Source organism: Pithys albifrons, chromosome 13, assembly GCF_047495875.1.
Source record: "Pithys albifrons albifrons isolate INPA30051 chromosome 13, PitAlb_v1, whole genome shotgun sequence".
Classification (NCBI taxonomy): Eukaryota; Metazoa; Chordata; class Aves; order Passeriformes; family Thamnophilidae; genus Pithys; species Pithys albifrons.
Window position 1 is genome coordinate 15,702,861 of NC_092470.1, and position 26,425 is coordinate 15,729,285.

The window sequence follows — 26,425 nt, forward strand, 5'->3', positions numbered from 1 at the left end:
AGAAATGATCCCATTGCTGTGCCTCGGGAGCAGCACGTTTGGGCTACAATAACCACACTTGCTCTGCATTAAAGAGAACGTTTCCCCTGTTAGTTTTGAGAGAGCTTGGAGGGAGGGACAGGAAGGCAGTGATGTTTATTTTCTCCAATTTGGTGTAGTGATAAACCAGTTCCTATCTTTTTGTGTTTCACCCCTCAAAAAGCTGTTCATATGATTAGCATGTTCCTGAGTTGCTAAACCTGTCTCTGAGGAATTTTTATACTGACCCTTCTCTTAACTCAGATTTATTAGTGCTAGTTTTGAGGAGCTGGTGAGGGATACCAGTGGCAGATGGTATGAGGTGAAGGCCCTAGGGCTGAGCAGGAGCGGAGGGACTGAACTGAAGCTTCTGATGCCATGGCCTGGCTGCTTTTGAACTGGAGACATCTAATGTAAGCGTGCTGTTAAGTTTTGAAGACAGAAAAGTCTTCTCAATCTCCCCTTACCCTTTGCTGAAATGCAGCTTAGGAAGGGGGTGATAATGGATGGAGAAAGATTCAGTTCTGCTTTATCTCTTGCCTCCTTCAAGGAAAGTAAATACAAATAGCACAGCACTGGGGGAGGGGAGGGCCTGGATTGCCATAATTAGATAGAAGCAGCCTTGTAGCAAAGGATGTGCTGTTCTACTGACATGGTGTCTTACATCAGTCTTTCTTGTGTGTTTTTATTAAAAAAAAACATGCTGAAATGCTGCTTGAAGATGCTCTTTCAACAAGTGCTGGTGTGTCTTTAAAGCCCACCTTTACACCCTGTAAAGGAGCCTTGAAATGAAAGCAAAAAGCCTAGGTGAAAAATTTACCCCTAGTAACTTGCACTGAAGCTTGAGTAGGTCTGTCACAGTGATAATGCCTCCTTTTCTTGGAACAGGAGCTGCCTTTTGGATATAATTATCCGTATGTTCCTGAGTCTTTCCAAATGTGCAGCAGCTCTTACTCCACCACAGCTTGTGCACTGCTGTTGCTAAATTATAATAATTTTCAATCTCCAGCTTGCTTTATATCTACCTGTGGGCTGAGATAACCTAGATTGTACTACGTGTGCTTTTTTGGCCTTGACTAGTAAGGGTTAAAAAAAACTTTGGAACGGTGGTCTCTGATTCCCTTTTGGTATCGTGCTGAAAGCTCTGGCAGGGCTTTTGATCTTGGCAGGGCATCTATGGAATGTGTCTGCCAAGTTCCACAGACGGGATGGGGTGGGCTGCTGAACGCTTCGTTGCTCATCAGCCTTTACCCCGGCTATGAACAAGGGTGTTGCAATGTCAAGAATCCACTGAGTCCACAACACCTGACTCCTAGGAAAAAGTTTCGTTGTAGCTATGTATGTTTTTTGCAAGTGTTATTGTTAGGCATAGATGACTTAAAAGAATTGCTAATATGTTAATTGTAGGAGTCATTTGCATCTTTCATGGGAAGGAATCTCTGTGCTTCACTATGCCGTGTCACCAGTTAAGCTTTGAATGGCCTGTGCTGTCCGTGAAAACTGAGGCTTAATGATGAGCCTTAAATCTCTTGGTTAAAAAGAGCTTGTAACACTCACTTCCAACCCCCTCAGGCCAGATCAGGTCCCCTTTTCTGAGCTGCAGGTCACCTGAAACCAGAAAGGAGTTTCTGCACTATCATGTTCTTGTTAATGGGTTTGGGATCCTAAATTTCTATATACACTGCAGGATTTAATATGAGAGGTTTTAAAGGAAGTTTGCAGATGTGAACAGTGCAAAACCAACCACCTTTTCTGTACTAATTTAAAGCATAACTGTGTGTGCACACTCCAGCCCACTCGGGCATCTTCGTGTCCTTTACAAGTGAGGTGCAGCTTGTGCGGAGTCCCCTTTGTGCTGCTACTGAGCTTCAGCCCGGTGGGGACACGGCGGGAGCTGGAACTGCACAGGGCTCAGCGAGTTAACCCTGCTGCTGCCTCATCTGGGGAAGGTGTGCAGCCCTGGGCTCCTGCCCTCTCACTGTGTGGGGTGAGGAGGTGGTGGGTGCTGCCAAGATCCAGCCTGGATCCTCCCGCTGATGGGAGTCGTGGAGCCGGAAGCGCTCCAGTGCTTCCCGGGGAGGGAGAGATGGGCCCTTTCAAACCCTGAGAACCGCAATTGTTCTCCCCTTTCTGTGCAGGGAAGGGGAAGGATGGTGCCTTTGGACAGTATCAATGGTGATCCTTAATCAAGCAGACAGGTTTTGACTCCTTTTGTCCCTCTGCTGGTTTTTTGCCTTTTTTTTTTCTTTTTTTTTTGTTTTCCCACTAAACATCCCAAGCATTTTTAGCCCCTGGCTTAAAGATCAGAGAGTGAGAGAGCGAGCTCTCCCCACCATGAATGAACTGCTCATTTTGCTTGCTTATGAAAGCACAATGTGGTGTCTTTGTAGTGGAGGAAAAAAACCTAAAACAACCCACTTTTGGAAAATCGTTGTCATTCAGGATAGGCCAATGTGCCTTACTGAGCTGCAGCAGAGCAGTGAGGGGTATATTTAGCTCAGGATTACTTTGGCATTTGGGAGTGTTGGGCTGGGCTAAGTGGCAGTGGCCAGAGTAGGCTGGAAATGCTTACAGCCCAGTTCAGGTGGATATTTTGGATGAGATACCTGTTGGATGCATAATCAATCCCTCAGCTGGTACAGCAGAACAGTGGCCCAGTTGTGCCTACTGCTGTGTAAATGTAATTAATACCCAATGCTGCAAGCCAGGTTTGCAGACACAGGTAGAAGAGATGTGGATTCTCCATGGGAGCTTCTCACATGCCTATTTACAGGACGAAAAAAGAAAAGAAAAAAGGTTGCTGGTCACAAAGTGAGGTTGGAAAAATATTTTCCTGTTTTTTGAAGTACATGTTGGCAATCTGGAAGGGGTAACTGTGGGGTTTGTTGTGCCCTTTGAAAGCTGGCCCAGAGTTGGCCAAATCATATTGTGAGTATTCAGTTGTTTGAGGCTTGCTCTTAAACAGTATGAAGAGTCTGGTTGTGTTTTTGATATTCTTGTTTAAGTTCCTGCTTAGAGACATCACTGTTAGAAATACCATGCTAGGGGTATGGAGAGTAGAGGAGCAGCAATATTTTTCTTCCTTCTCTTCCCCCCATTTCTACTTTTGCCTGCAGAAAATAAATTGGGGAAAAACTCTTTCACTGACCCTTCTCAAGGCTTATTGCTCAAACTCTGTCTTGAGAGACAGGCAAGCACCAATCACTTTTTAATAGACTTTCAGAATAAAATCAAAGGCACTCCAAAAGCTAGGAACAAACTTATCTTCAGTGTTGCAATCTGCCCTTCACTTCCTCTCCTGCACTATCTGTGTGCTGTGTCTGTGTGGCCTTGTCTATGATTACTGTGGCATTTGCTCATTTCCCTCCCTCCTCAAGACAAGGAAGAGATCCCACGCAGTTCTTCTCAGTCCCCTGTGGTACCTGTATTATCCCCTCTTTTTCCAGTGATCTATAGCCAGAGTTCACCTTGTGTTCCTCTCCCGGCTTGTTTAGTGGTTTGTTTGTAAACGTGTCTTATAGCCTTTTTACAGCTACCCTATGACTCGAGTGCATGTGGCAACACTGATGCTGCTTGTTTGTATTGCAACATATGTAGATATTCCATATAGTTTTATATGGAATCTTAGAGTGGCCTGGCTTGGAAGGGATCTCACCTTGTTCCACCCCCCCAGCCATGGGCAGGGACATAGGGACATCTTCCACTACACCAGGTTGCTCAGAGCCCCATCCCACCTGGCCTTGGACACTTCCAGGGATGGGGAGTCCACAGCTCCTCTGGGCAACCTGTGCTGGGGCCTCACCAACCTCACAGTGAGGAATGTTTTCCCAATACCTAATCGAAACCTACTTTCAGTTTGAAGCCATTCCCCCTTGTCCTGTCACTACACACCTTTGTAAATAGTCTCTTTTCTTAACAGGGAACAGCACATTTATAGATAAAATATTCAAAGGAAATGTTTGACAGCAGCAGAGTGCCCATGCTGTGTTTACATAATCTGTGGGTTGTCACTGTGCCTGTGTGTCCCACAGTTCATGCAGGTCACTTTAGAAAGACAGAGCCATTTAAATAGGAGTTAAACATAACTGTTTCTGGTATTATCCAGCCTCTGATATTATCCAGCCATGTGATAATGTGCCAAGGGCCTTCAAGGGGTGGTTTTGCTGGTGCTGAATCCCTGTGGAGCTTGTGAAGCCCAGTGGATTGCTGCTGTTTGAATTCAAACTTGTTTAGATTAAAAACATTCACATTAGGTGTTTCAGCTGGGAGGAGCTTGATTTGGGTCATTAATCCTCCTGGCTGAATTAAATTTCTGTCCCTCAAAAATCACATTTTTAAACTCTGGGGCAGAATGGTCCCAGTTAGAGCTATTCCCTCGTCAGTTTTTGGTTTAAAAAATATGTATTGGGGTCATTTTTTCAGCTGTCTCACACGTTCTAGAAACGTATCTACTGTTTGTACTTGCTGAGAGCTTATAAAATGGTTTGTTGCTGTTAGCTAGCAAAGATGATTCTCTATAAAATGAAGTCATATGTGAAATATTAAATGCAAAGTCTTGCAATCTTCAGGCAGGCTGTAATTGCCTTTTAAACTTAGATGCCTGATTGTAAAGGGTCTTATCACTGCTGTTCAGCTACTTTTTTCTCAGAAGGAACATATCCTTCTTGGTAAGGAATGATACGGTTTTCTTCCCCCTCAAGTCAGGAACAAGCTCTTAATTAAAATGGAATTACAGCCTGAAGTATTTCTGGGAAACCAGAGGAATGTATTTGGCCGAGTCTTTGCAGATTTCAACTTTTTTAGGTGTTTTTCACTTGAGGGAGTTTACCAGTGGTCCTCATGGGTGTTTCTCCGCTGAATTTGAAGGAGGGTGGACTGGTTAAATTGTGATTTTTTTTTTTTGACAGTTACAGCTTATCCCTCACAGTTTAATTGAAAGTAGGTCTTGTTTGAATGCTGACTTAACCGGATTAAAACAGGGCATATTCCAAAAATAACTTCTGAAAAGAGGACTTGGATCTCCAGGTATGTACAGTGTAAGGCCTCACTTGACATCTAATGTTGCTAATACTTTATACTCTGTTGGCAGGTCTAAATGCTTCCTGATTGTCCCACTGACAGTTAAAAAGGATTATTTTATGGAAATAGCCTTTTCAGTTGTCCTTTTTATTCTATTAATGTAGAAATGAAAACAAATACATATTCTTTTATCTTGATAGCTTCCAGGTTGTTTATTAAAAAGAAATTATTACTTGCAATAGCCTTCAGAAGGACGTAACCACTTCTCATCTATTTTTTTGCCTTAGTAGGGCAAGCACGTGTGCAGGCAAATACCTGCACATGCAGATGTGTATGTCCCTAGAGAAGTTACCCTCTTTTCAGATGACACAGTTCACAGCTTGAAAAAAAGAATTACAGTGTTCAAATAATGTTGTGGATGAAGCACATGGATTATGGCTGTTGATGTGCAGAGAGCCCATGTCCTGATGACCTTGAAATAAAGCTTAGGGCTTTGAGGAACAAAGAGCTCCAGAGTGGGAGGAGGACATTAATTACTGTTCTGCCTGTCAGCAAACACTGCTAAAGCTGTCTGGCCTCAGTCTAGCCTGGGCTCTCACAATTCTTTCCAGTTATTGCTAAGAAATCTGATGGAAGGAAAAACTCGGGTTCTCTTCCATGAGTCCCTGTGGAACATGGGATGATGCCAGTGGGACTGAACCAGAGCCTGATGTTGCTGCTTTCTGTTGTGACAGCAGAGGTTTGGATGCTTCCAGATTGCATTTTTTTGTGCAGGTCGAGCCTCCATTCCTGCAGGAGGCTCAGTGGAATGGTGTCCTGCTTAGGCCTGTCCCTGGACACCGGAGTGTCACTCCTGGAGTGAAATGGCACAGCTGCAAGTCATGGGTGTTCAATGGAGGGCTGTGGTGGAGAACAGGGAGCTGTTGTAGAGATCGCAGAAGGAGGGGTAGGTACAGTGGGACAGTGTGCTTGCGGCTGTGCCTTCTGTTATCGTGGAAAGCTTCTGTCCATGGACAGGGACACGCAGAAGGGTCTGGGCAGACTGGAATGGCCGTGGTTCAACTTGAATTTCCAGCCCTGCTTGGAGGAAGCGATGTGATACCCCCTGGCTGGGACGGTGAAACAGCAGCCATGGATGACGGCTGCCCCCGCTCCTTGCGTAAGGGGCCTCCAGGCTCATCAGACAGCCCCTTTCCCTCAGGCAGTGCCAGGCGCTTCCATTCCTGGGCTTGGGAACAGCCCCGCGGCCACAAGATGGCGGGGGGGGGGGGGGGGGGGGGGTGTCGGCCGCGAAATGGCGGCCGCGGCGGCGCCTGAGGGCGGGACCGGCGGGCGCTGCTGCCCCCTGGCCGCGGGTGTGTTCCCTGCGAGGGGAAGAGGGCCCGTGGGTGCCACGGCCGTGGGTGTGTTATGTGTGAGGGGAAAGGGTCCCCTCAGCTGCCACCGCTGTGGGTGTGTTATCTGCAAAGGGAAAGGGTCCCCTCGGCTGCCACCGCTGTGGGTGTGTTATCTGCAAGGGGAAAGGGTCCCATCGCGGGTCAATTAGCCCTCCTTGCATGTGGGGATCCCTGGGAACAGTGGTCGGGTTTGGGGGTGCGTCTCCATATCCCTCATTAATCCCTGGGGATTTGTATGTAATTGTACACCTGCTCATGTTTTTTGGGTGAGTTGGTTTTTTTCCTTTTTTTTTTGTATGTTTTTGGTTTTTTTTTTATTTCTTCCTTGAATCATGAAATCTGAACAAAGCCTTTGATGTACCTTGCTATTTTGTACAGAGGTAAAAGAAAAATAAAAATCCCGTTTTCCCTCTGCAAAGCTTTCCTGACTCTTCTTTTGCAATCTCTTATCTAAGTAAGCCAATAAATATCTTAAAAGCATCCAGCTGCCGCTGAAGAACTGACTGGGAGAGGCAACCTCCTTGTTCCAGAGGTTTGGAGTATCCTTATCACTGCACTGCGTTTTGGGTTGTGACAGAGCGGTGTGAGTGATGCTGTGCCGGCACGTGTGGGATACGATGCACTGAGTTTTAAATCTTTTTATTGGATTTTAAATTAAAAAGTAGAAAAGTAGATTTCAGAGTGATTGGACAAAGATATTTAAATATTTTGGCCAATTAAAATAGTTTGGCCTCTCATTGTCTTGTCGAGACTTTATGTTAGGGAATATTCTGTGTGTTAACCCGTGTTAATGTAAAGGTGAAAAAGAGAGAAATAGACCTACTTGGTGTTCTGCTCTCCCATTATTGGCTTGGGAACTTCAGTCTGCACAGCACTGGTGTGATCCTTCAAACAGGAGCTGCCCCAACCACAAGCCCATATAAACTTCTATCTGCTGCTCTGCTGCTGAATTTATTCTTTTTTGCAAGAAACATTATATTTATTATGAATTGTGGTGTTATGGATACAGTATTGGGTACTGGCCTCTTCCAGAAATTGGATATCAGAACTTCTTTTAACCACTGGCTATAATAGGGTGCAGTGGAGAGCCGTGCTGGGTCAATGGCTTATCTTTAATATAGCAGGATGCTCCAGCTCCCAAAATACCTTAGTCCTGCTTGCTCCAAGACAGCCAGATCCTCCTCACAGTACCTGTGCGGTTGGGATTACTGATGCTTCTCTTCAGAGTACACCACTGTTTTTGTTCTAGTGATGAGCAGGAGACCCTGGGCAGGGAGTTTTGGGACTGCACTTCACCCCTGTGTTCATTACCTGTCCTGGGAAGGAATTGCCACTGCTGCAAAAAGGACAGTGCAGGGTGTCTGTTCAGGACAGCATTCACACTTGCATTTAGGCTATTCCAAGCCTATTGTTGTGGCTTGGATATGTCTCAGGTTTGCTCGCTGCATATTTCAAGGCTGTGACAGTACAGTTAAAATGTAATCTCTTCTTTCTCTACCATTAGTCACTCGGCATCCGAAGAAGCCTCTGGCTCTGACTCTGCAAGCCAGTCTGAAAGCGAGCAGGGCAGCGAGTCAAACAGCAGCTCGGAGTCCTCTGAGAGTCAGTCTGAATCCGAAAGTGAATCAACGGGTTCCAAATCTCAGCAGACCCCTCCTGAAACCAAAGAAAAACCAGCCTCTAAGAAGGAAAGGATAGCAGATGTTAAAAAGGTACTGCTCCTGCTGCTCTGCACAGACACATTTTTGCTGTACTCGTCACGGAAGGTCAGACAGCAGGACCCCAACAAAACTGTCTTCAGCTTCCCAGCCACTTTGCATGTGGACCAAAGGGCCTCTGAGCTCTCGTGTCCCCAGGTCACTCTCTGGCTGTTTGGTCTGTGTGCTGGAGCCCTGCTGATGTCACCTCTGTGAGCAGGAGCTGGTGTGTTAGTGGAACAACCCTTTGGGCACCAGGTAGACAGTGATGGGGCTGATGGTGAAGGAGGGGCAGGCACCTGCCAACAACATGTGATCCTGTCATTTCATCCTCTTTTTCTGTCTTTTCACTCCTGTCTCCCCTCGCGGAAGTGTGAAGCCTCCTTGTGTGATAAATAATCTGGAGAAGGCTTGTCTAGCATTTGGTCCACTTTGTTTTTTTACATCACTGTCTTCCTCTGAAAAAATATACAGAAAAAAAAGAGGAGGATTAAAAAGCTATTTAACTAAAATTATTTGTTATGCCTAGAACGATGGTTCTTTGTTGTGGTTTGTTTTCTTTTTTTTCCGGCAGCTTCCCAGCTACTCCCTAGCAATACCACCTTCAGGTTGCCAGGTTTTCCCTTCACTTCCTGCCCAGGAAGAAAAGAGATTTTGGATTGTAATGCACCTGGTGTCTCTCTGCACCTCCCTGTGCAGAAGCTGCGCCTCAGGTACCTGCTTTACCTGAGGGATGGAGGCACCTGAGTAACGTAGTGTGGGGTGAGAAAGAGGAGCCCAAATATCTCTTTAGAGACAGGAACTTGGAAGGAAGAAAGTCAGGTTAGGTCAGATTGTTTGGGGTGCGTAACCATCTGATTGTCCCTCAGCTATGGCATGTGCTGGGCACAGTTGCTTCTAGAGAAAGTTACTATTTGTGCAAAGACTGAGAAGGAAGGACAGTGCTTCCAGCCTGGGTTCCCATGTACCTGCCAGAGAGAAAGGAAGGATTTTGTTACTAGCTTCACCCTCTCACAAATCTGCAGGCTGTTGGCTCAGGTTATGTCTAAACCCTCCGGCATTCAGACTGGCAAGGGAGAATGCGTTTGCAAGGCAGTTGTGGTAACACAATATTAAAATTTCTGGTTTATTGTTGATAAGGAGGGGCCAAAGAAAGTTTTCTCTTCCTTTGAGGGCTTCTAAGAGCATATCCCTAACAATAAGTGTTAACATTATCCCATGAGGAAGCACATCCAAACACAGGGTGATAATTAACATGATGAAACATGAAAAGGTCAGGGCACCCTCTAATAAGAAAGCCTCTCCCTTCCTTAATTTCTCTGTTAATGGGTGTTTTCCTTAGCTATGGCTAACTTAGGCATGTTGATACCTGTTCCTCTTGAATAACCAATGCAATTAATTATTATATTACTGTTTATTTGGTATTTATCTAGATACACCCATACAGGTGAGGTTAATTTGTTAGGTGCTATTCAGATTTGTCATGGGAGTTGATCCTGCATTCAAAACCCGTGTCATGTAATAGATGAAAAGATAAATTTTTCAGGTGGTTTGGGGAGTATTTTAATTTATTCTTTCATGTGAATTCATCTCTATACTTGCATGCCCAACAGGTACACACTGTTCCAGTCTGTCCGTTATCCCATTACTGCTTTAACAGAGGCAGGAAAAATTGCTGGGCTGCAGCCTTGTATTCATCATGCTCAATCCCTATCACTGCTGCATATGGCAATTGTTATTTCCTTTTCCTGCTGTTGGCTTGCAGAGATATTTGAGAACTGGAGGGAGAGGGAATCAGAAAGAGAATGAATAGATTTAGAAAACTAAGAGGATAAGCTCTGCTGAGGTAGAGGAATTGCTGGTGTAGTGTTTGAGGGATGTGTGGTGGATGTGTGGTGGTTTTTATCTGCCCTATAGCTCTTCTGGTGTCCTGTGTTACAAAGCTCTGCATTCACACCCTCAGGGCATCTCTTCTTATCTCCCTCCTTCTCCTCCTGTCCATCCACAAGAACAATTGCATGGGGTTTCATACAGGGTGTATTAAACTGGTGAGGGCCTCATTACAGCACGTAAAGCACAACCATTCCCAGCAGTCATCTCTCCACATCCACGTGTCCTGTGCTGCCAAACCACATTCCCATCAGTGCATTCAGAAGAAGAACCGGCAGCCACCACCTTGCCTTGCCAAAGGTCAGGTGCCTTTCTCAGTTTGCCACCCAGGCTGGGCCACAGAATTCTTTTGAAGTTGCTGCTGGCAGTGTCTCCAGGCAGCTGGTGGGGTTTTCCTTATGGAAAGGAATTGTGGTGGAATCTGTTGCTGTCAGAGAATTGTTCTTTTGAGTTGGTAGGTCCATTCATTCCACGTGCCTCCTTACTTTTGGTACTGTTGCTGCAGATGGTTGGCTGCCTCAATACTCTGTCCTCCAGCCTCAGTGAGCTGGAGAGTGATTTGTACCCTGGTGGAAAGACAGACCACTGTAAAGATAACACTGAGATAAAACATGCTGCTTTAGAGTCTTGCCAAATACCCCAAAATAATAATAATCTTTTTCAGCCAGTTTTTAAAGTGTCTGTCTACTGGTTGCTAATGGGTTTATGTTGATTCTTTTTAATACATCATCAAACTTCTCTAAAGTGTCAAATAATTGGGGTGAAGCAGGCCTTCTGATGGTCTGTTTATTTTGCAGATGTGGGAAGAATATCCTGATGTTTATGGGGTTAGGAGGTCAAACCGAAGCAGACAAGAACCATCACGATTTAATATAAAAGATGAGGTAAGGAAAAAAAAGGATGAGGGATTACTCAACACATAAAACCAACTAAACCCAAAGAGTGAAGGGAGGTCTCGTCTGCATTGCCTTGTACACACTGAGTCCTAATTTGGTGTGTGGATGTTGGAGCTCACAGCTGAGGTCTCAGTCCTGCAGCTGGATCTGCTCGGCCTGAGACCTCTGGAGTCAGCGGGACACTGCGTGGGCTGAGATCTGCATGCACTGACAGGGCGTAATGCAAGTCATGCTCTGCTGTAGGAACATCCTGGAGAGAATGAGTCTGTGTAATAAAAAAACCAGAACAAAACCAAAACGCAACACAAATCCAACGAGGAATAAAGGAAAGTTCCCAGAAACACCTCATAGCAACAAAACAGTCATTGTTGCCCATCCTGGAATGGGTCCCACTAATAAACACATTTGTGTGTGCGCAGCTTTATGAGCCATCACTTTTCTTTGAATGCTGGGGAGCCTTTTATGCTTCAGCTGAAGCTGACAGTGGTCAGAGCCTGGCAGCCAAATCTTCTAACCATTCCTTTTCCAGAACATTGTTGTTTTTTTCTAAAGGTGTAAGAATTAGATGCCACCTTCACTTGCATCTAACAGGCTTTGTGCATGGAGCGTTGAATCTGCAGGTCTTCAGGAAGGTCAAGCAGTTGTAGAAGAGTGGAAAGGGGACCAGAGAGAGGCTTCTTTGGAAAGCTCTGGGCTTAGGGCTAGGAGTCTGAAGATAAGTAGCAGACTTTCAGCAGAGCAGGAGCCAAGTGGTGCTCTCTGACTCAGGCTGTTTGTGCTTCACCACCAAAGTGTGCCTTTGAGTGCTCGAGGGTCCAAGTTGTGCAGCAAACACAGTCTCCAGCTCTTTGCTCTGGTGTGTTACTGTTGAGCCTTGCAGCACCCCCAGTGCCACCATCAGGCCTCGCAGACTCCTGTGCTGGATGTCCCGCACAGCAGCAGGTTAGGAAGAGGCTCGGGACACACCATTGACGTAGCTTTTGTTTTCCTTTTCAAGTTCGGCAAAGGCCAGGCTCGCCTGCACTGTGCCGGCGATGTCACACCCACCTCAGACCTCCGCTGCACACCCCACTGCCCTCTTAGGGGCTCAGGTAAGTCCCATCTTTGTTTGTTTTACAATATTACGTGGTTTTGCAAATGTTGTTTTCTTTTTTGATATCTTTATTTCCTATTACTTAAGGTATGATAAATTTAAAAAAAAATGCACAAACTTTGCTATACCACAAAATATTGTAAAAAACAAAAAAAACCTTCAAATCACCTCACTGCAACTTTTGTGAAACAGAAAGCCAAAATTAACGAAATTGGACTGCCCCCTTTCCCTCTCTCTCCCCAAAGCGTCACTGACTTGTCCTCATAGGGCAGCTCCCATCTGCAGCAGAGTCCGATGGAGGGTGTGACGTGTCAGGAGCACAGTGCTGGGGCCTCGCAGAGAGCAAGAGGACATGTAAAGTCTTGCTTTTGGAAGAACTAAACACCAAGAGGGAGGAAATAACATAGCTCAAGCCTGGTCGTGTTGAGCACTCCTTGGTGCTCCTGGAGCTGGCAGAAACCCAAGGCACTTGATACCTCTTAAGATGGCCTTTTACCTTTGCAGGGTTAATCCTGTCACCATGACCTGCTTCTGTCGCTTGCTGCTTGGGACTTCCAGCACAGTGTCTGGGAGCTTGTAATTGCCTTCTTCCCTAATGCTTCTCTGCAGTTTAGCAAAGAGCATCACCCAGGCAGAGTGGCAGTCTCAGAGACCAGAGCAAGGATGAGGCATCACAGGTCCCCACGTGCCGTCCATGACTCACCTGCATGGGGGAGATGGTGCGCAGGGGGAGGTGGTTCAGGTTTTGGGTCACTACTCAATCACTGTGTCCTCCAAGAACAGCAGTTTGAGTGGGGTTATTTGTGTGTTAGAAATGGTTGCCTTCTGGAGATTCCTGGGCACACTGTGTGTGTAGGTGTCCGAGCTGCGATCAGAGAGGGTAATAAACTTGTGATCAATACCCAGGCGTGGGCTGAGCCATCAGGAAGTGAAAATGGAGCTTTGCATAGGAGCACAGAGCTGCTCAGAAGCCTAGAGCTGTCTCCAGGAACAAGAGCATCTGTGAATTTTTTAGTAAAAACACTACTTGCCCAGGCGTTTCCTTTGCAGTTAATAAATCAGCTTCAGTTTTCAGCCAGGGGATTTGAGGCATGCAAAGCCAGGTGCGTTTCAGAGTATTCAAACTGAAAGAGCAGAAATTTAATTTAGATATAAGGACGTAATTCTTCTCTGTGGGGGCGGTGAGGCCCTGGCACAGGTTGTCTAGAGAAGCTGTGGATGCCCCCCATCACTGTAAGTGTTCAAGTCCAGATTGTATGGGGCTCTGAGCAACCTGGTCTAGTGAAAGGTGTCCCTGCCCACGGCAGTGGGGTTGGAATGAGAGGGTCTTCAAGATGCCATCCAACTCAAACCATTTTGTAATTCTATCATTTTGGGGCAGTCAAGAAATAAATATGTCCAAAATAGACATGATCTTTTTACTATGAAAAGGACAGTTTCAGGTTGAAGTTAGTAATAAATGTCACAGCGCATCTTTTCTGTGAGAGAGAGGCCACAAGACATACACCAGAGTGTTTTCAAAATACAGCTGGTTTTATCATTGGAAAAAAAATTCTGCTCATTTGCATATTGGTCAATGCTTTGCCTCATGTACTTGCTAAAAGTTCAAACACTATTGGTCTCACTAGGAAAGAGAAGTTCAGCAGATACAAAACTAATCTGGTGAGCTGAGTTTCTCCAGCTTTTCTGGAGCACTAGGGCATGACCTGTTAAGTCTGAAATGAGCAAATTCTCACTTTGACTTTAGTCCATTTCTTGCCTTTTTTAAACAAGTCTTTATCTCTCCTAGTAGGCAGTGTGAGCTCCAGAGGTTCACCTGGGCCTCCTCTCTGATGATCTGGAGTCTCCATTTCTCTTGCCCTGGAATAGCAATGACACTTGTGGACAGTCTGAAGGAACAGAACTTGATAGCTGCTGCTGCATTGCTCTGCTTAGTGCTACATATGCAGCATCATTATGTTTGTACAGTGTTGCTCCACAGCAAAATACAGTGTAATTAATCTAGTGAAATCATGTGCACTTTGTGTGCTGGGAGAGAGAATAAATTAGATGTGAGGAGTCAGCCAGGCAAGGAGAGGGAAGGCTGATCCCTTCACTTGGAGGTGGGGAAGAGAAATGGTGAGAGGCCACTTCTAGTCCAGTTGGAAGCAGTGATGCAGGAATAAGCTGGGCACATTTGTGGTGCTTGGCTGGGAAGAAGGGGAACAAGGGAAGACATGTCATCTTTCCCCTTGGCCCCAGCAGCAGCACCCAGAGGTGCAGCTGGAGCCCAGCTCTGCACTCGGGCTCTGAGGGTCAGCAGTGTGCCCCTGGCATCTCCTGCTGGGCTGACAAAAATCCCACTGGGGACTGGGAGTGGACATTGCCAGCTTAGCTCGCGTCATTCAGGAAGGTGATGTTATTAAAATTCAAGTGCATGTGATTTCCCAACCAGTCTGCTTCCTGATGGTGATGGGTGGCAGCTGGAATGTAGATGAGATCTCAGGTGCACCTTCTGGACCTGGTGAGCCCCCAGCTCTCTGGTTTTCATCTGCATTTCCTTAACCAAGGAATTTGCTTTCAGGAGACAGAGTTGGTGGTAAGGGAGCAGGGAACAGAGGCTGAGAAGCTGCAGGCATGGCACTTCCCGGCACTCTCTACTGGGACAGGGAGGATGTGGGAGCACAAGGCAGGCAGATGACTCAGGCTGAGGACTGGCTGTGTCAGAGGAGATACTGCTGGGCTTGACACACATCCAAAACAGACAATGGTGTCTTTGAAAAATGTGAAGGCGGCTGAGCTGCAGTCACAAGTTAAATCTTTCAAGCAGGAAGAGAGGAGGAAAAGACGAGTCATTAAGAGATTGTCATCAGCTTTGTAGAGAGTGAGAGTACAAGTATTGGGAAAATGAACACTGGAAACCTGAAAAATGGCATTTTGGCAAAGAATTGGAGTTAGTTTCAAAGACCTGAAGGTTGTATTTGGTTTTCTCCTAATGTGATCTGCTCTGATGCAGAGCAGAAGAGAAATCCACCTCTCTTTGCTTGTGTCTTGCCAAAAGACAGCAAAAAGTAAATGTGCGCTGAGGACAACTCTCAAAAACCATGCCAAATTGGAATGGCAAAGCTTCAGAAAGTAGATAAGGGATTAAAAGAGAAAAAAGTACACTGAGGACTTTTAAACTTTGTTTGCCAAAACTGAAATCTGTGGAATGCTTGGCTTGTGTTGCAAGGGTAGGCAGGGCTCTTCATGGTGTTTGCCAGTCGCTTGCTTCCTGGATGCTTTGTAAATTAGAAAAGGATTTCATGCGGGGCCATGAAACAGATGGATCAGCACGTGTTTGTAGTAAGATATGGTACAAAAGGTGCTATTGTGTCACATGCAAATCTGACACCAAACCTCAGTGAAATTCAGCACAGCTCTTGGTGTGAGGACCCATCGAGTGTTTCTGTGTATTTTCAGGGATACACTAATGCAAGCGAGAGAGAAGTTTCTGTTGGTGGAAGGAAAGCTGTAAAATGGAAATAGAGGGTGCAGAAAGAGAACCAAGGGGTGAGCCATGGCTCTCCAGAACCTCCAAGTTTTCATGTTGCAACTCACACTGTTCCACAAAATTTTGTGTGAAAAGCTCTCAGCTGAAGCTGTGTGAGCTGTATCCAGGAGGACAATGCAGGTAGCAGGGGAGTGAGATACCTGTGGTGATGGATGGACAGTACCCAGAGACAAAGATGAATACTGCAGCAAAAAGGAATTTGAAGCAGTTTCCAGTGAGTGTGTAGCAATCAGCCTTGGAGGCTACTTCTGTCATTTTAGTACTTCTTCAGAAATCTCACATGGGTTTCTTCACTTTGTCCCTAGCTATTTGTGTTTTCTGGGGCAAGTGTGGTTATCTGTTTTCATGGTTGACTAGTTTTTATGAAAATGGGGTTGTGTACAACCAGCCTAAAGATTTTTTTAGCTATCTTGGTCTGTAGGAGTTAAAATAGTACAGTGAGTAGTTAGAATAGCTCTGGATATATTTAGCCAGAGAGACTTCGTTGGTGAGACTGGAGGATTAGGAGGAGCGAAAGCAGCAGGACATGGCTCTGATCCAGTCAGGTCTTCAGTGACTTTGGTTGGGGGGGAAAAAAAGCCAACACCAAAGCAAGGACACTCTCGTGATAACAATATTGGGTTTTTTATGAGAATTTCCTTCCTTCTAAGAAGTTTCTGTAATGAAGGCAGAGATCATAATTCATTGGCAGGGGCAGTGTCACCCTGTATGTTTGTAATCCATGCAGTGTTGCACACACTGTAGGTCTGGTGGCTGCTGCTGCCACAGCATCTGACGGACACTGGGGGTTGATGCTGAGTGGTCCTGAGCTCAGGGACTCCAGGATGGAGCGTGTTATAGAGCTCTCCAGGCTTTGCGAAGAGTTTCCTTCTTCACTGAGGCTGCTCTGCCACAGCTCTGTCACACAAAAGCACCTTCAGCCCTGCAAGGAAAGGACCTGGGCTCAGCCCACGTGCACATGTTCCAGTTGCATCCTTGAGGAGCCAGTCCAGGGTGAAGCCTACAACCTAATTTTCTTTCTTTTCAATTAAAGGCAAGTAGTGAATCTGAAAATGAGAGCCCAAAAAGAAGACGCCAGAAGCAATTGAAAAGAAAGTAAGTTTTCTAGGGAAAGGGTTTTGAATGGTGGTGCTTTGGTTTATTTTTCAAAACAGTAGTGCACGTGATTGCGTGATAGGAGTTGTCAACATGGAGAGCTTGTAAAATAAATAATTTTGATATTTCCAGTAATAATATTTTGGATTTCTAAAATTAAAGTATGAATATAGATCTACAGGTGGATGTAATTTCCCAACTTCTGTTTGTATTTTCCCACTATACCTGTGATGGAATCTGAATGTCAGGTTCACTTTCTGTTGTCTCCCTTTCACTTCTCCATCAGGTTACTGATTCTCCTTCAGAGATGCTTAAAATGATTTAATCCCTTCTCCTCCCACCTGTTTGATTAACTGAGAATAAAATACCAAATTATTATCCTCTCTATCTTTTATAACCCTCTGTTAAAACAAAAAAAAATCCATAAAGAATGTTTTAGATGTCTGAGTACTGTGAGTTCAATTACAGTCATATTTTACTGCATTTTCCCATCTAATAAGTATCTTTTAGTTTTCCCAAACACTAAGGTGAACTAGGGAACTATGAGTTTCCTGCTGGAGAAAACTGAAACACAGCCACATGATTCTGCCCTAAACGCTTCATTAGTTGTACACAGCAGTATGGACCTCTCCTGGGCAAGGGGAATGATCCTTGAGGATACTCCATGCCCCATTGGACAGAGGAGGGATTCCTTCAAAAGGCATTTTGGAGCTGCAGCTTTGCTCTGAGCTGTCCACAGAGAACATGCTTCTTTCCACTTGATTTGGCTTCACACTTGGAAACTTTAAATGCCTGAATTTAGATGGCAAGAGACTTGCTCCATTTTCTGGGCTCTAAGGAGCTCATGGAACTGTGCATGTTGCGGCTCATGCTCCATAAGTGACAATGAGCACTTCAGATATTTCCAGCCAATTTCAAAAATGCAGAAATAGAAAAAAAAGTAAATCAATCAAGAGATCAAGGCAATCCTGCCACTGTGTGAACTAAAACACAGGTGCCTAAGAGTTCTTCCTAAAAGCAGAGGATTGCACCATTACACCCCCCTGCACTGCTCTGAGCAGTCAAGGGTGCAGTCTGGAACTTTTCCTTATGGTTACAGCCTTGATGGCTTGGATGTCTGCTCAGTCAAGTATTTATGTAGAAATATAATTGCCCTTCATGACCTACATTTCTGACTATAGAATTAAATGGAAAAGAGAGGTCTCTGCTGGAGAGGAGGATGAAGATGGAGGGGAGCAAGGCACCAGCGGAGAGAGTGAACCTGAACCGAAGAAAATTAAAGCAAGGAGACCTGTGCAAAGGAGGTAAGGACTGGCTGGTTCAATCTCTTTTCCTGCCTCTGCTGGGTGGACATAAAATCTTCGTCACTAAAGGAATGTGGATTTTTTCCTGCATTGTTACCCTGGTTTATGGCCTAGTAAACCCAGGGCTTAGTTACTCCCCTCATCTCCCCATCTAATGCTCCAGTGAGTGAGACAGTGGTTTCCATGATAGACTAAATCCCTTAGGAGTCTAACATTTGAGATTCCTGCATTCTAAAAGACTTACTATAGTGGAAGTTTACATAAACCATGCTGTGTTACAGCTTTCTTAATTCTTATTTTAGAACAGTAGCCAAAACTGGTGTTAAAAAGCCCCACAAAATCCAGCGTGGGAAGAGAAAGAAACCAGACTCATCTGAAGATGACGATGATGACGAAGACGATGAGACCCCCAAGAGACAAACTCGACGAAGAGCAGCCAAAAATGTCAGGTATGAAGAAGTGTGGGGTTGCTCAGTCATGAGAGTTGGTTGGGGAAGAGAGGCATGGCAGGGCCCTGACTGCCTGAATGATCCTTCAGAGACCCTGCTCTGCCCTGCCAGTGCCTGTGGCTGAGGTGTGGTTATTTTGTGGTTCATGCTGTGAACATCTGACGTTATCTTGTTTTGCCATCTATAAAGGAAGGAGTATTTACCAGTCCCTCTCAGAGAAATGTGAGGGAGTTTATGTAATGTTTCTAAAGCACCCTCAGGTGAGATTAAAAATTGCAAATAATAGATGAAAATGAGCAGAAGGGAGCAGCTGTGCTGAATGGGAGCAATTGTCAGAGAGTGGCTGATGGGTTATGCCTTGGGACAGAGTGTTGAGGCATGGTGGAGGTAAAGCTTCATCACTTCCCCAATGTGCCTTCTCATCTTTCAGCACTCTTAGTAAGGGACTTGCAAAGAACCACCCAAATAATATTTTGTGGTGGTTAAACATCCATCAAAGATGAGAAGTGTAGTTCCTAGCAGTGTAGGCACCCATGCAACCTCTGTTGTTAAACAAAAAAATAATCTTCCCCTGGAGAGTGCAGACCTTCTCTGTTGGTAGCCTTTTTTCTGCTGCAGTGATCATTCCACCTCCTTATGGAGCATCTGATATTAGCCAAGGTCAGAAAAACTACCTGAACAAGATAAAGGATTAGTCTGATCAAGTGTAGCTATCTGGGTGGTCTTGAGGAAAAATACTGAATGGATGACTTAAGACATGCATGTGCTGAACATGCCCTAAACCCTGGGATAAATGCCAGAGAAAGTGCCTCCCAGTCTGTGCTGTTCTGTGTGTTTCTGGATTGGGAAGAGTCAAGGGGTTTATATCAGTTTGGTTTTGTTCATTCAGTTACAAAGAAGATGATGATTTTGAGACGGATTCTGATGACCTGATAGAGATGACTGGGGAAGGAGCTGATGAACAGCAAGACAACAGTGAAACTATTGAGAAAGTCTTGGACATCAGGCTTGGAAAAAAGGGAGGTGTGTAGTTCTGGTAAAAACCTTTACTTCTGATGACAATTATGTATACTTATAGTTTTTCTTGAGCTGGTGCAATGCTTTTGTAACTTCAAAAGGTGGCCAAGTCTTGTTTCAGTGCTTTTCACTTTCCTCTGTGCCTCTTATTTATATCTTGTAACAGCTTTTGTAACATGCAATATTGAAAAACCCAAAATCTCTAGTTTATGTGTTTGGCAGCTTTCATTTAACCTGCACACATTTTCAAGATGCAGTCATTGTTCTGCAATTCCTACTTTTCTCTTTTTTGAAATACAAAATAGATCTTCCAGTAGAGTCAGTTTTCATATCCCCGTTGACAAAGCCATAATGAAAATAAAGCCGATGTTTTGCTCTCAAAGCGTTACAAAAGTGGTTTTGTAAAACTGAATGGTTGTGAACTTTTCAAGAGGCCTTTGAATTACACTTAATGAAAAGGTACTTGTGACAGAGAGTCTTAAAAAGATTCTGTTTTATGGAAAGCTTTTTGTGCCTGCCTTATAGGGTTGCAGAATCTGTAGGACATTCTTTGTGCTGCCACAAAAGATATATTAGAAGAATAACTTCCTGCTCTAATGCAATTCTTGTCCAGTGATTGACAGTGAAGGTACTGACTGCAGCCTGATTTCTCTTGCAGCCATTGGTGCTTCCACCACAGTTTATGCGACTGAAGCCAATGGCAACCCCAGCGCGGACTTCGATCCTGAAAAGGATGAGGGGGAAGTTCAGTACCTGATCAAATGGAAGGGCTGGTCATACATCCACAGCACCTGGGAGAGCGAAGAGTCGTTGCAGCAGCAGAAAGTGAAGGGCCTGAAAAAGCTAGAAAACTTCAAGAAAAAAGAGGAGGAGATCAAGCAATGGTAGGCTTCACTCAGCCAGCAATTTGGCCTTAGGCAAATTGTTTTTAGCCAGAGGTTTGCAGAGTCGTGACTGAAAAGATTTAATTTCTTCTTGCAAAATGTGTTTCATATGCATAAAACTTGGGGCTGTCTTTACCCCCCAGTGAACATCCCCCCTCACACAGATGATGTTTGTGGTGTTGATGTCTATGAAGTGGAGAGGAAGAGGCATGAAATCCACACTATTGCCACTTCCAAGGCTTAAGAATTGGGGTAGCTGACTACAAATAAATGGTGTACAAATTCACCTGGCCCAGGTGGTGCTGTGAGGACTTTCAGCCTTATTAACCCTTATTATTTATGGGCTTGTCTTATGCAAGTTTTTACATCAGTTGATGTCCAACTGCTCCAGGAACTATAAGAGGACCTGTGGTGTGTTTCCAAAGTGGTGATGCTGGAATAGCAGCTTCCATCTCTGATTCTGGTTTTGAGACTGATTCATGCATTTGAGTAAGATGTTGTTTAACAGGGAGACAGTCTGAACATTTGCTTCTTGGTAATGATTTATAACTATAGGAAATTTAAGAAATATATCATATGAGCATTAGTCTGCTCCAGTGGCTTGTCTGAATGACAGAACCATAGAGGAAAGTAGATTTTCTATATGTGGCATTCACGAGCATTATGACAGAAGCATTGTATTACCTTTTTGGTTTGGTTTTTTTGCATGTAGGCTAGGCAAAGTATCACCTGAAGATGTAGAATATTTCAACTGCCAACAGGAGCTGGCTTCAGAGCTGAACAAACAATATCAAATAGTGGAGAGAGTAATTGGTAAGTGAAACTAACATTTTCATAAAGGCATAAAGTAAGACTAGAGTCTTTAATCTCTCTGTTAAAGCAAAATAATTCTACAGCTCTCTCATCTTCCCTGTATTCCATTATCTCTGAATTTAAAAAAATGGTGGTAAGTGTATTTCATTGTGTGAAATTCAGAAATTTGGACAGTAGGAATGCAGGTTTACAGATTTGTATTTACAAGCAATACGAATCAGTCAGTCTCCCTGCCTGGAGTATGGGGCGAGTTGCTGCTGCTGAAGTTCTTTGACTTCAGCCCTTTGGATGCAATGCGTTTGAATCCAAAGCAGCAGTGCAAGCCTGGCTTTTGTGAGGGACCACTTTCTGTGATGTGGTTGAGGATGTGGTTAGGCTGCAAGAGAGCTCAGGGTTAAGCTTTTCATGGTTAATTAATAAAACCAGCATTTACTGAGTACTTCAGTAATAGCACAGTCATGTCAGTCAGAAATGTCAGCAGTCAGTTGCTTCGAGAACCGGCTTGGAGAGCTATTTAACCTGTTCCCAACAGAATTCCTATAAAAACGTGGGATGTGTGGCAGTGACAGCATTCCCTGCTCCCTCTGCTGGCTGCCAGTGCTCCAACCCTTCTTTCCCTTCTCTCTCCAAACACAGCTGTGAAGACCAGCAAATCTGCCACGGGACATTCGGATTTCCCAGGTAAAGGAGCATTATTTGGTCCCTCTGCACTTTTCCTACTTGTCAAGACCTCTCTTGTGGCTGTAGGGGCAGCTCAGTGTGAGCCTCTGAACTGCGCTTGTGGTTCTGCCACTCAGCCACAGGTGCTGAGGTTTTGGCTTTGCATATTTTACAGCAAACAGTCGCAAAACATCCTCAAATGACCCTGAATACCTGTGTAAGTGGATGGGGCTGCCCTATGCCGAGTGCAGCTGGGAAGATGAGGCTCTGATAAGCAAGAAATTTCAGCACTGTATTGACAGCTTCAACAGTCGGAACAACTCCAAAACCATTCCCACCCGGGACTGCAAGGTTTGCTGGCTTCTCTCCTCTCTTTTGCTGGGTTTCTCCAGGCTGTGGGATGATGCAAGCAGTGGGAACATGAAGTTTTGTCAGGATAAATGTCAGAGACCATTTTCCCATCCTCCCACCTGTGTTGGAAGGGTGGTTTGCTGTTCTTGTATTGTACTTCAGACAGAGATGTGAACCCCTTTGAGTTTCATTTACTCTGTGCACAGTAAGAACATTATGTCCCCCCCGGGGAGTGGGAGCCTTAATTAAGCCTTGCAAAGTGCTTCCTCCTCAGAAGGAGCTGCAGCAGTTTTAACATCAGTTGGATGAAAAAACAACACACCTGGGAAAAAAGAATGCCTGCAAGATGCTGATACAGTGGAGAGGGACAGAAATAATGGGTGAAAAACCAAAAGAGAACAAAGAAGAAAGTGTAGCTTGTACCAACCCATATGCTTCATGTGCAGCTTACTGCACTCCTGGGGGGCTCAGAACCCTGATCATCAGAACCAGAGGACAGCAGGCAAATCACAAGAAATGCAGACACAAGCACTGGCTGGGAAAATGTGGATGGACTTGAATCAACAAAAAGAAACACACTCTTTGCTGAATTCATAGATTTCATTGCTAAATTTTCAGCCTTTCAACCACTGACTGGTTTATCCTTCTCTTCACTGGACTTATGGCAGCATTTTTTTCAGGTATTGAAGCAGAGACCAAGGTTTGTTGCCTTGAAGAAACAGCCCTCATACATTGGTGGTGAGAACCTGGAGCTGCGGGATTACCAGCTGGAGGGCCTCAACTGGCTCGCTCACTCGTGGTGCAAGTATGTACAGATGCTGTGACGTTCATTTTTTGTCTCCTGGGTTTCATACCAGTAGGATTTGGCCCTCTTGTTTTCAAGTGAGGTCTTTACCTGCCCTCCTTCTGCAGCTTGAAGGATTTCAAATGTTATCATGCCCAGATGCATTGCAGACACTGCAAGCAGGAACTATCTAAAGCATGAACTTTAAAAACCTTGTGTGAAAACAAAAAGCATTTTCCCTGTCTAGGCCTGTTCACATGCTGAATTTAGCTGATGTGTGAGCCTGGTGCATATCAGCCCTAGTTTTTCCATTGACTTAATGGAAAAAAGGGTTTCTGGCTCAACATGTTTATATACCAGTTGAATTCTTTGAGAAATGTCCTTCTAAAATTAGGCCACTGATTTCCCTCTGCCTTCGTCCTCCAATTTGGAGTCAGCATAGTTCATTTTTGCACGTTACTGTGCCATGTACAGTCTGGCAGTCTTGATGTTCCTGGGATCCACTTGGAAGTGCTCAGACAATTATTTTTGCACTGCCTCTCTCTGTCCTTGTCATGGATGGCTGTTCCTGTGAGGGAACACTGAATTACTGGTGGTGGAAACATGCACTCAGACAGCATTTTTGTTTGTTCTCCTCTTTCTCAGGAACAACAGTGTGATCCTGGCTGACGAAATGGGGCTGGGCAAGACAATTCAGACAATATCATTCCTGTCGTACCTGTTCCATCAGCACCAGCTGTATGGCCCTTTCCTGGTGGTCGTGCCCTTGTCCACTCTCACCTCATGGCAGAGAGAGTTTGAAGTGTGGGCACCCGAGATAAATGTGGTGGTTTACATCGGAGACCTCATGAGCAGGAACATGGTGTGTAACCAAAGAGCAAGGGGTGAGGGGTTGGGTTGAAGCACTGGGTGTAAAGCAGCAGCTTCTGTGTGACACATGTTCTGCTGGAGAGGCTGCTGGATATTACTGACAGCACTGCAGGCAGCTGGAGCCGGTGTAACAGCACATGGGTGTAATTCTCTGCTGCACAAAATTTTATACCTTGTTTTCCCTCTTGGAGTGAGCACAGGAATACTGGGTTTTTTTCAGAGAGTCTGGAAACTACTACTGGGCTGAAACATGCTTCAGTAAGGAGTCCAGCAGAGTAAAAGTGCTTGTCTCCTGTGTTTGGAATTATTTACATGACAGAGCACAGTGGTGTTGGGAATCTAGTGATGTCCATGGTGAGGTGATGCATTTGTTTAGCTGGTGAGGTTCAAGTCACAACAGCAAATTGACCTAATTTTGTTACCTGTGCGAGTGCAGCTGATCCCTGTGTGCACTAAAACAAGCTGCTCCTTGGGCACCCTTAGCTCATCAAATGGCACCTTGAACAACAGGGTTTTGGACTCTCTCGGAGTCTCTGGCTACAACTATGTTAAAGTTATGATTGTTAACTCTTTCCTTTTGATAATCTTGGTTGAGGCTAACATCTCTCTCCTCTCACAGATACGTGAATATGAGTGGATCCATTCTCAGTCTAAAAGATTGAAATTTAATGCACTTATCACAACATATGAGATCCTCCTCAAGGATAAGGTGAGAAATGGATCAAGAATGTTTTTACTTAAGATTTCTCTCATTTTCAAAGGGAGAAGCCAGCTGGTGAGTTTCACCTCTTCCCTCTGTGGTGATGGAGAACAGGCAGTTACTATTTCCTTTTGCTTGCCAGTAATGCACAGGGAATGTGAGACATGTTAGAGTCTCTTCAGTCTTGGGCTGCACAGTTGTTTTATTCTTTTTACCTGTAAGACGTCTGGCAGGGCAGTAGCTGGACTTTTACCTGATTTAATTTAAGCTTATTACATTAACATTACACTGAACCTCTGGCCACAGTGTCAACAATATCTACATTTTTACACCTTGGAGAAATCTGTCTGCGTAGGACATACTCACCAGCCCTGTCAATGCATCACTGAGTCCTAGCAGAAAAAAAAAGCTTAAAAAAAGAGGAAAACAAAATAAAAATCACAGCTCTCAGATTACCTGAATTTTTAGTCTTGTTCATCTGCTTTTCTGCTGCTGCTGCTGCAGTGAGACTAGCACTACCCAGGGTCCCAGGAGCAGGGAAAGAGTGGAATAAAGAGCTTGGGGAGGACTGTGCTTTCTGGGTAAAGCAAAGGAGGATTAAAACAGCTGTAGTTACTGCAAGACTATCCAGGTGTGGCAGGATTGTTAGCCTTTTTATTTCTGGGGAGGCAAAACTAGTGTAGGCATCTTGGTCCTCAAATTTTGTTAGCAAGAAACTCTTGTGAGCCAACTCTGGCTGGGGCAGGACATCCTGAACCGCACACACTGCAGTACTTTCTGGCCATGGAGAGAGAGGCCTGGGCAAGGTGGTGGTGCTTGCCTGACCCAGCATCTTCTTGGCACCTATGATTTTTCCTTCTCTTTCTCCAGACTGTTTTGGGAAGTATTAACTGGGCCTTTCTAGGCGTGGATGAAGCCCATCGGTTGAAAAATGACGACTCTTTGCTGTACAAAACATTGATTGATTTCAAGTCAAACCACAGACTGCTGATCACCGGCACCCCGCTTCAAAATTCACTCAAGGAGCTCTGGTCGCTGCTGCATTTCATCATGCCAGAGAAGTGAGTCCTTCCAAGAAATGTCTGTGTCCATTCTTGTCTGTTAAATAAGCACAAGGGAGTGCAGCATGGCAGAAATCCCTGAATTAAATCCACTTGGTGGAATGACAGCAATGAAAGGGGAACAGACATTTTTGGGGAAAATCAGAGGTTAAATAACTAAGATGAGGAGTATTTCTGGCAGCAAACTGAATGGGGAAACCTGATCCATGCCTTTTAAATCTGTCTGCTGTCTTCGAGCCATCTCTAAAGAGCTTAACTTGTTTTAAGCAATCAGCCATTTCTGAGGTTTCCAGTACACTGTGGTTCAGGCACCCTTGCCAACCATTTCATGGCTGGCTCTGGGAGTGTCACTCCAGGACAGTGCTGTTGGCTGACTGTGTGTCCTCAGTATAACAAATATTTTGGGTTTTTTTAAATAAAATGAGTTATGGGCATTGCTTAGGCAAGCATGCCCCAAAGCTCACTAAAATCAAGTTTGACTGAAAAAAGAGCTGTCCCCCAGATTCTTTTTGTTGGATCAGAAGAAGAGAGAAAGATAGGTTTGAGGTCTCCCCAGTAGAGGAGAGGAGCAGATCTCCACTTTTCAAAGTAGATGTCAGAGGAAGCAGCAATCCAAAGGAGCCTTCAGAGCAGGGTAAAACATAGTCCAGTTGTCAAAGCCCTGCCTGGGAGAAGACACTGTGGAAAGTTCATAAACTGCTGCCAGGTAGATGCCAGCAAAGCAAAATATTGGCAAACTTGGAAGTTTGGGTCTTAGGAGTCAGCGTGGAGCTCAAATAAAAGATGTTAGGAAGGCATCTAAGGCCAGAGAACTTCTAGCTTTGCCACCAATCTGTTTGGTTAGCAAGGGCAGAGGGAACCTGTTATCTTCCACTGTGTTTCATTGAATGCATGA

General features: G+C 44.8%; 1 protein-coding gene across 11 annotated transcripts in view; it reads left to right on the forward strand.

The window, feature by feature from the left end:
- The window catches only part of CHD2 (chromodomain helicase DNA binding protein 2), an 86,709-nt gene that overhangs the window by 38,414 nt on the left and 21,870 nt on the right, over positions 1 to 26,425 (forward strand). For 9 of the 11 annotated variants that reach the window (XM_071568789.1, XM_071568792.1, XM_071568791.1 and 6 more), the window contains 14 exons: positions 7,939 to 8,146; positions 10,819 to 10,905; positions 16,576 to 16,637; positions 17,819 to 17,941; positions 18,244 to 18,390; positions 19,280 to 19,413; positions 20,066 to 20,291; positions 21,004 to 21,104; positions 21,741 to 21,785; positions 21,940 to 22,115; positions 22,796 to 22,920; positions 23,545 to 23,761; positions 24,389 to 24,478; positions 25,340 to 25,530. In XM_071568789.1, the coding sequence (XP_071424890.1) occupies positions 7,939 to 8,146; positions 10,819 to 10,905; positions 16,576 to 16,637; positions 17,819 to 17,941; positions 18,244 to 18,390; positions 19,280 to 19,413; positions 20,066 to 20,291; positions 21,004 to 21,104; positions 21,741 to 21,785; positions 21,940 to 22,115; positions 22,796 to 22,920; positions 23,545 to 23,761; positions 24,389 to 24,478; positions 25,340 to 25,530 (1,932 nt within the window). Of the gene's footprint in view, positions 1 to 7,938; positions 8,147 to 10,818; positions 10,906 to 11,914; positions 12,009 to 16,575; positions 16,638 to 17,818; positions 17,942 to 18,243; positions 18,391 to 19,279; positions 19,414 to 20,065; positions 20,292 to 21,003; positions 21,105 to 21,740; positions 21,786 to 21,939; positions 22,116 to 22,795; positions 22,921 to 23,544; positions 23,762 to 24,388; positions 24,479 to 25,339; positions 25,531 to 26,425 lie in introns of those variants that run through there. The other 2 variants (XM_071568797.1, XM_071568796.1) reach the window with 2 other exon arrangements.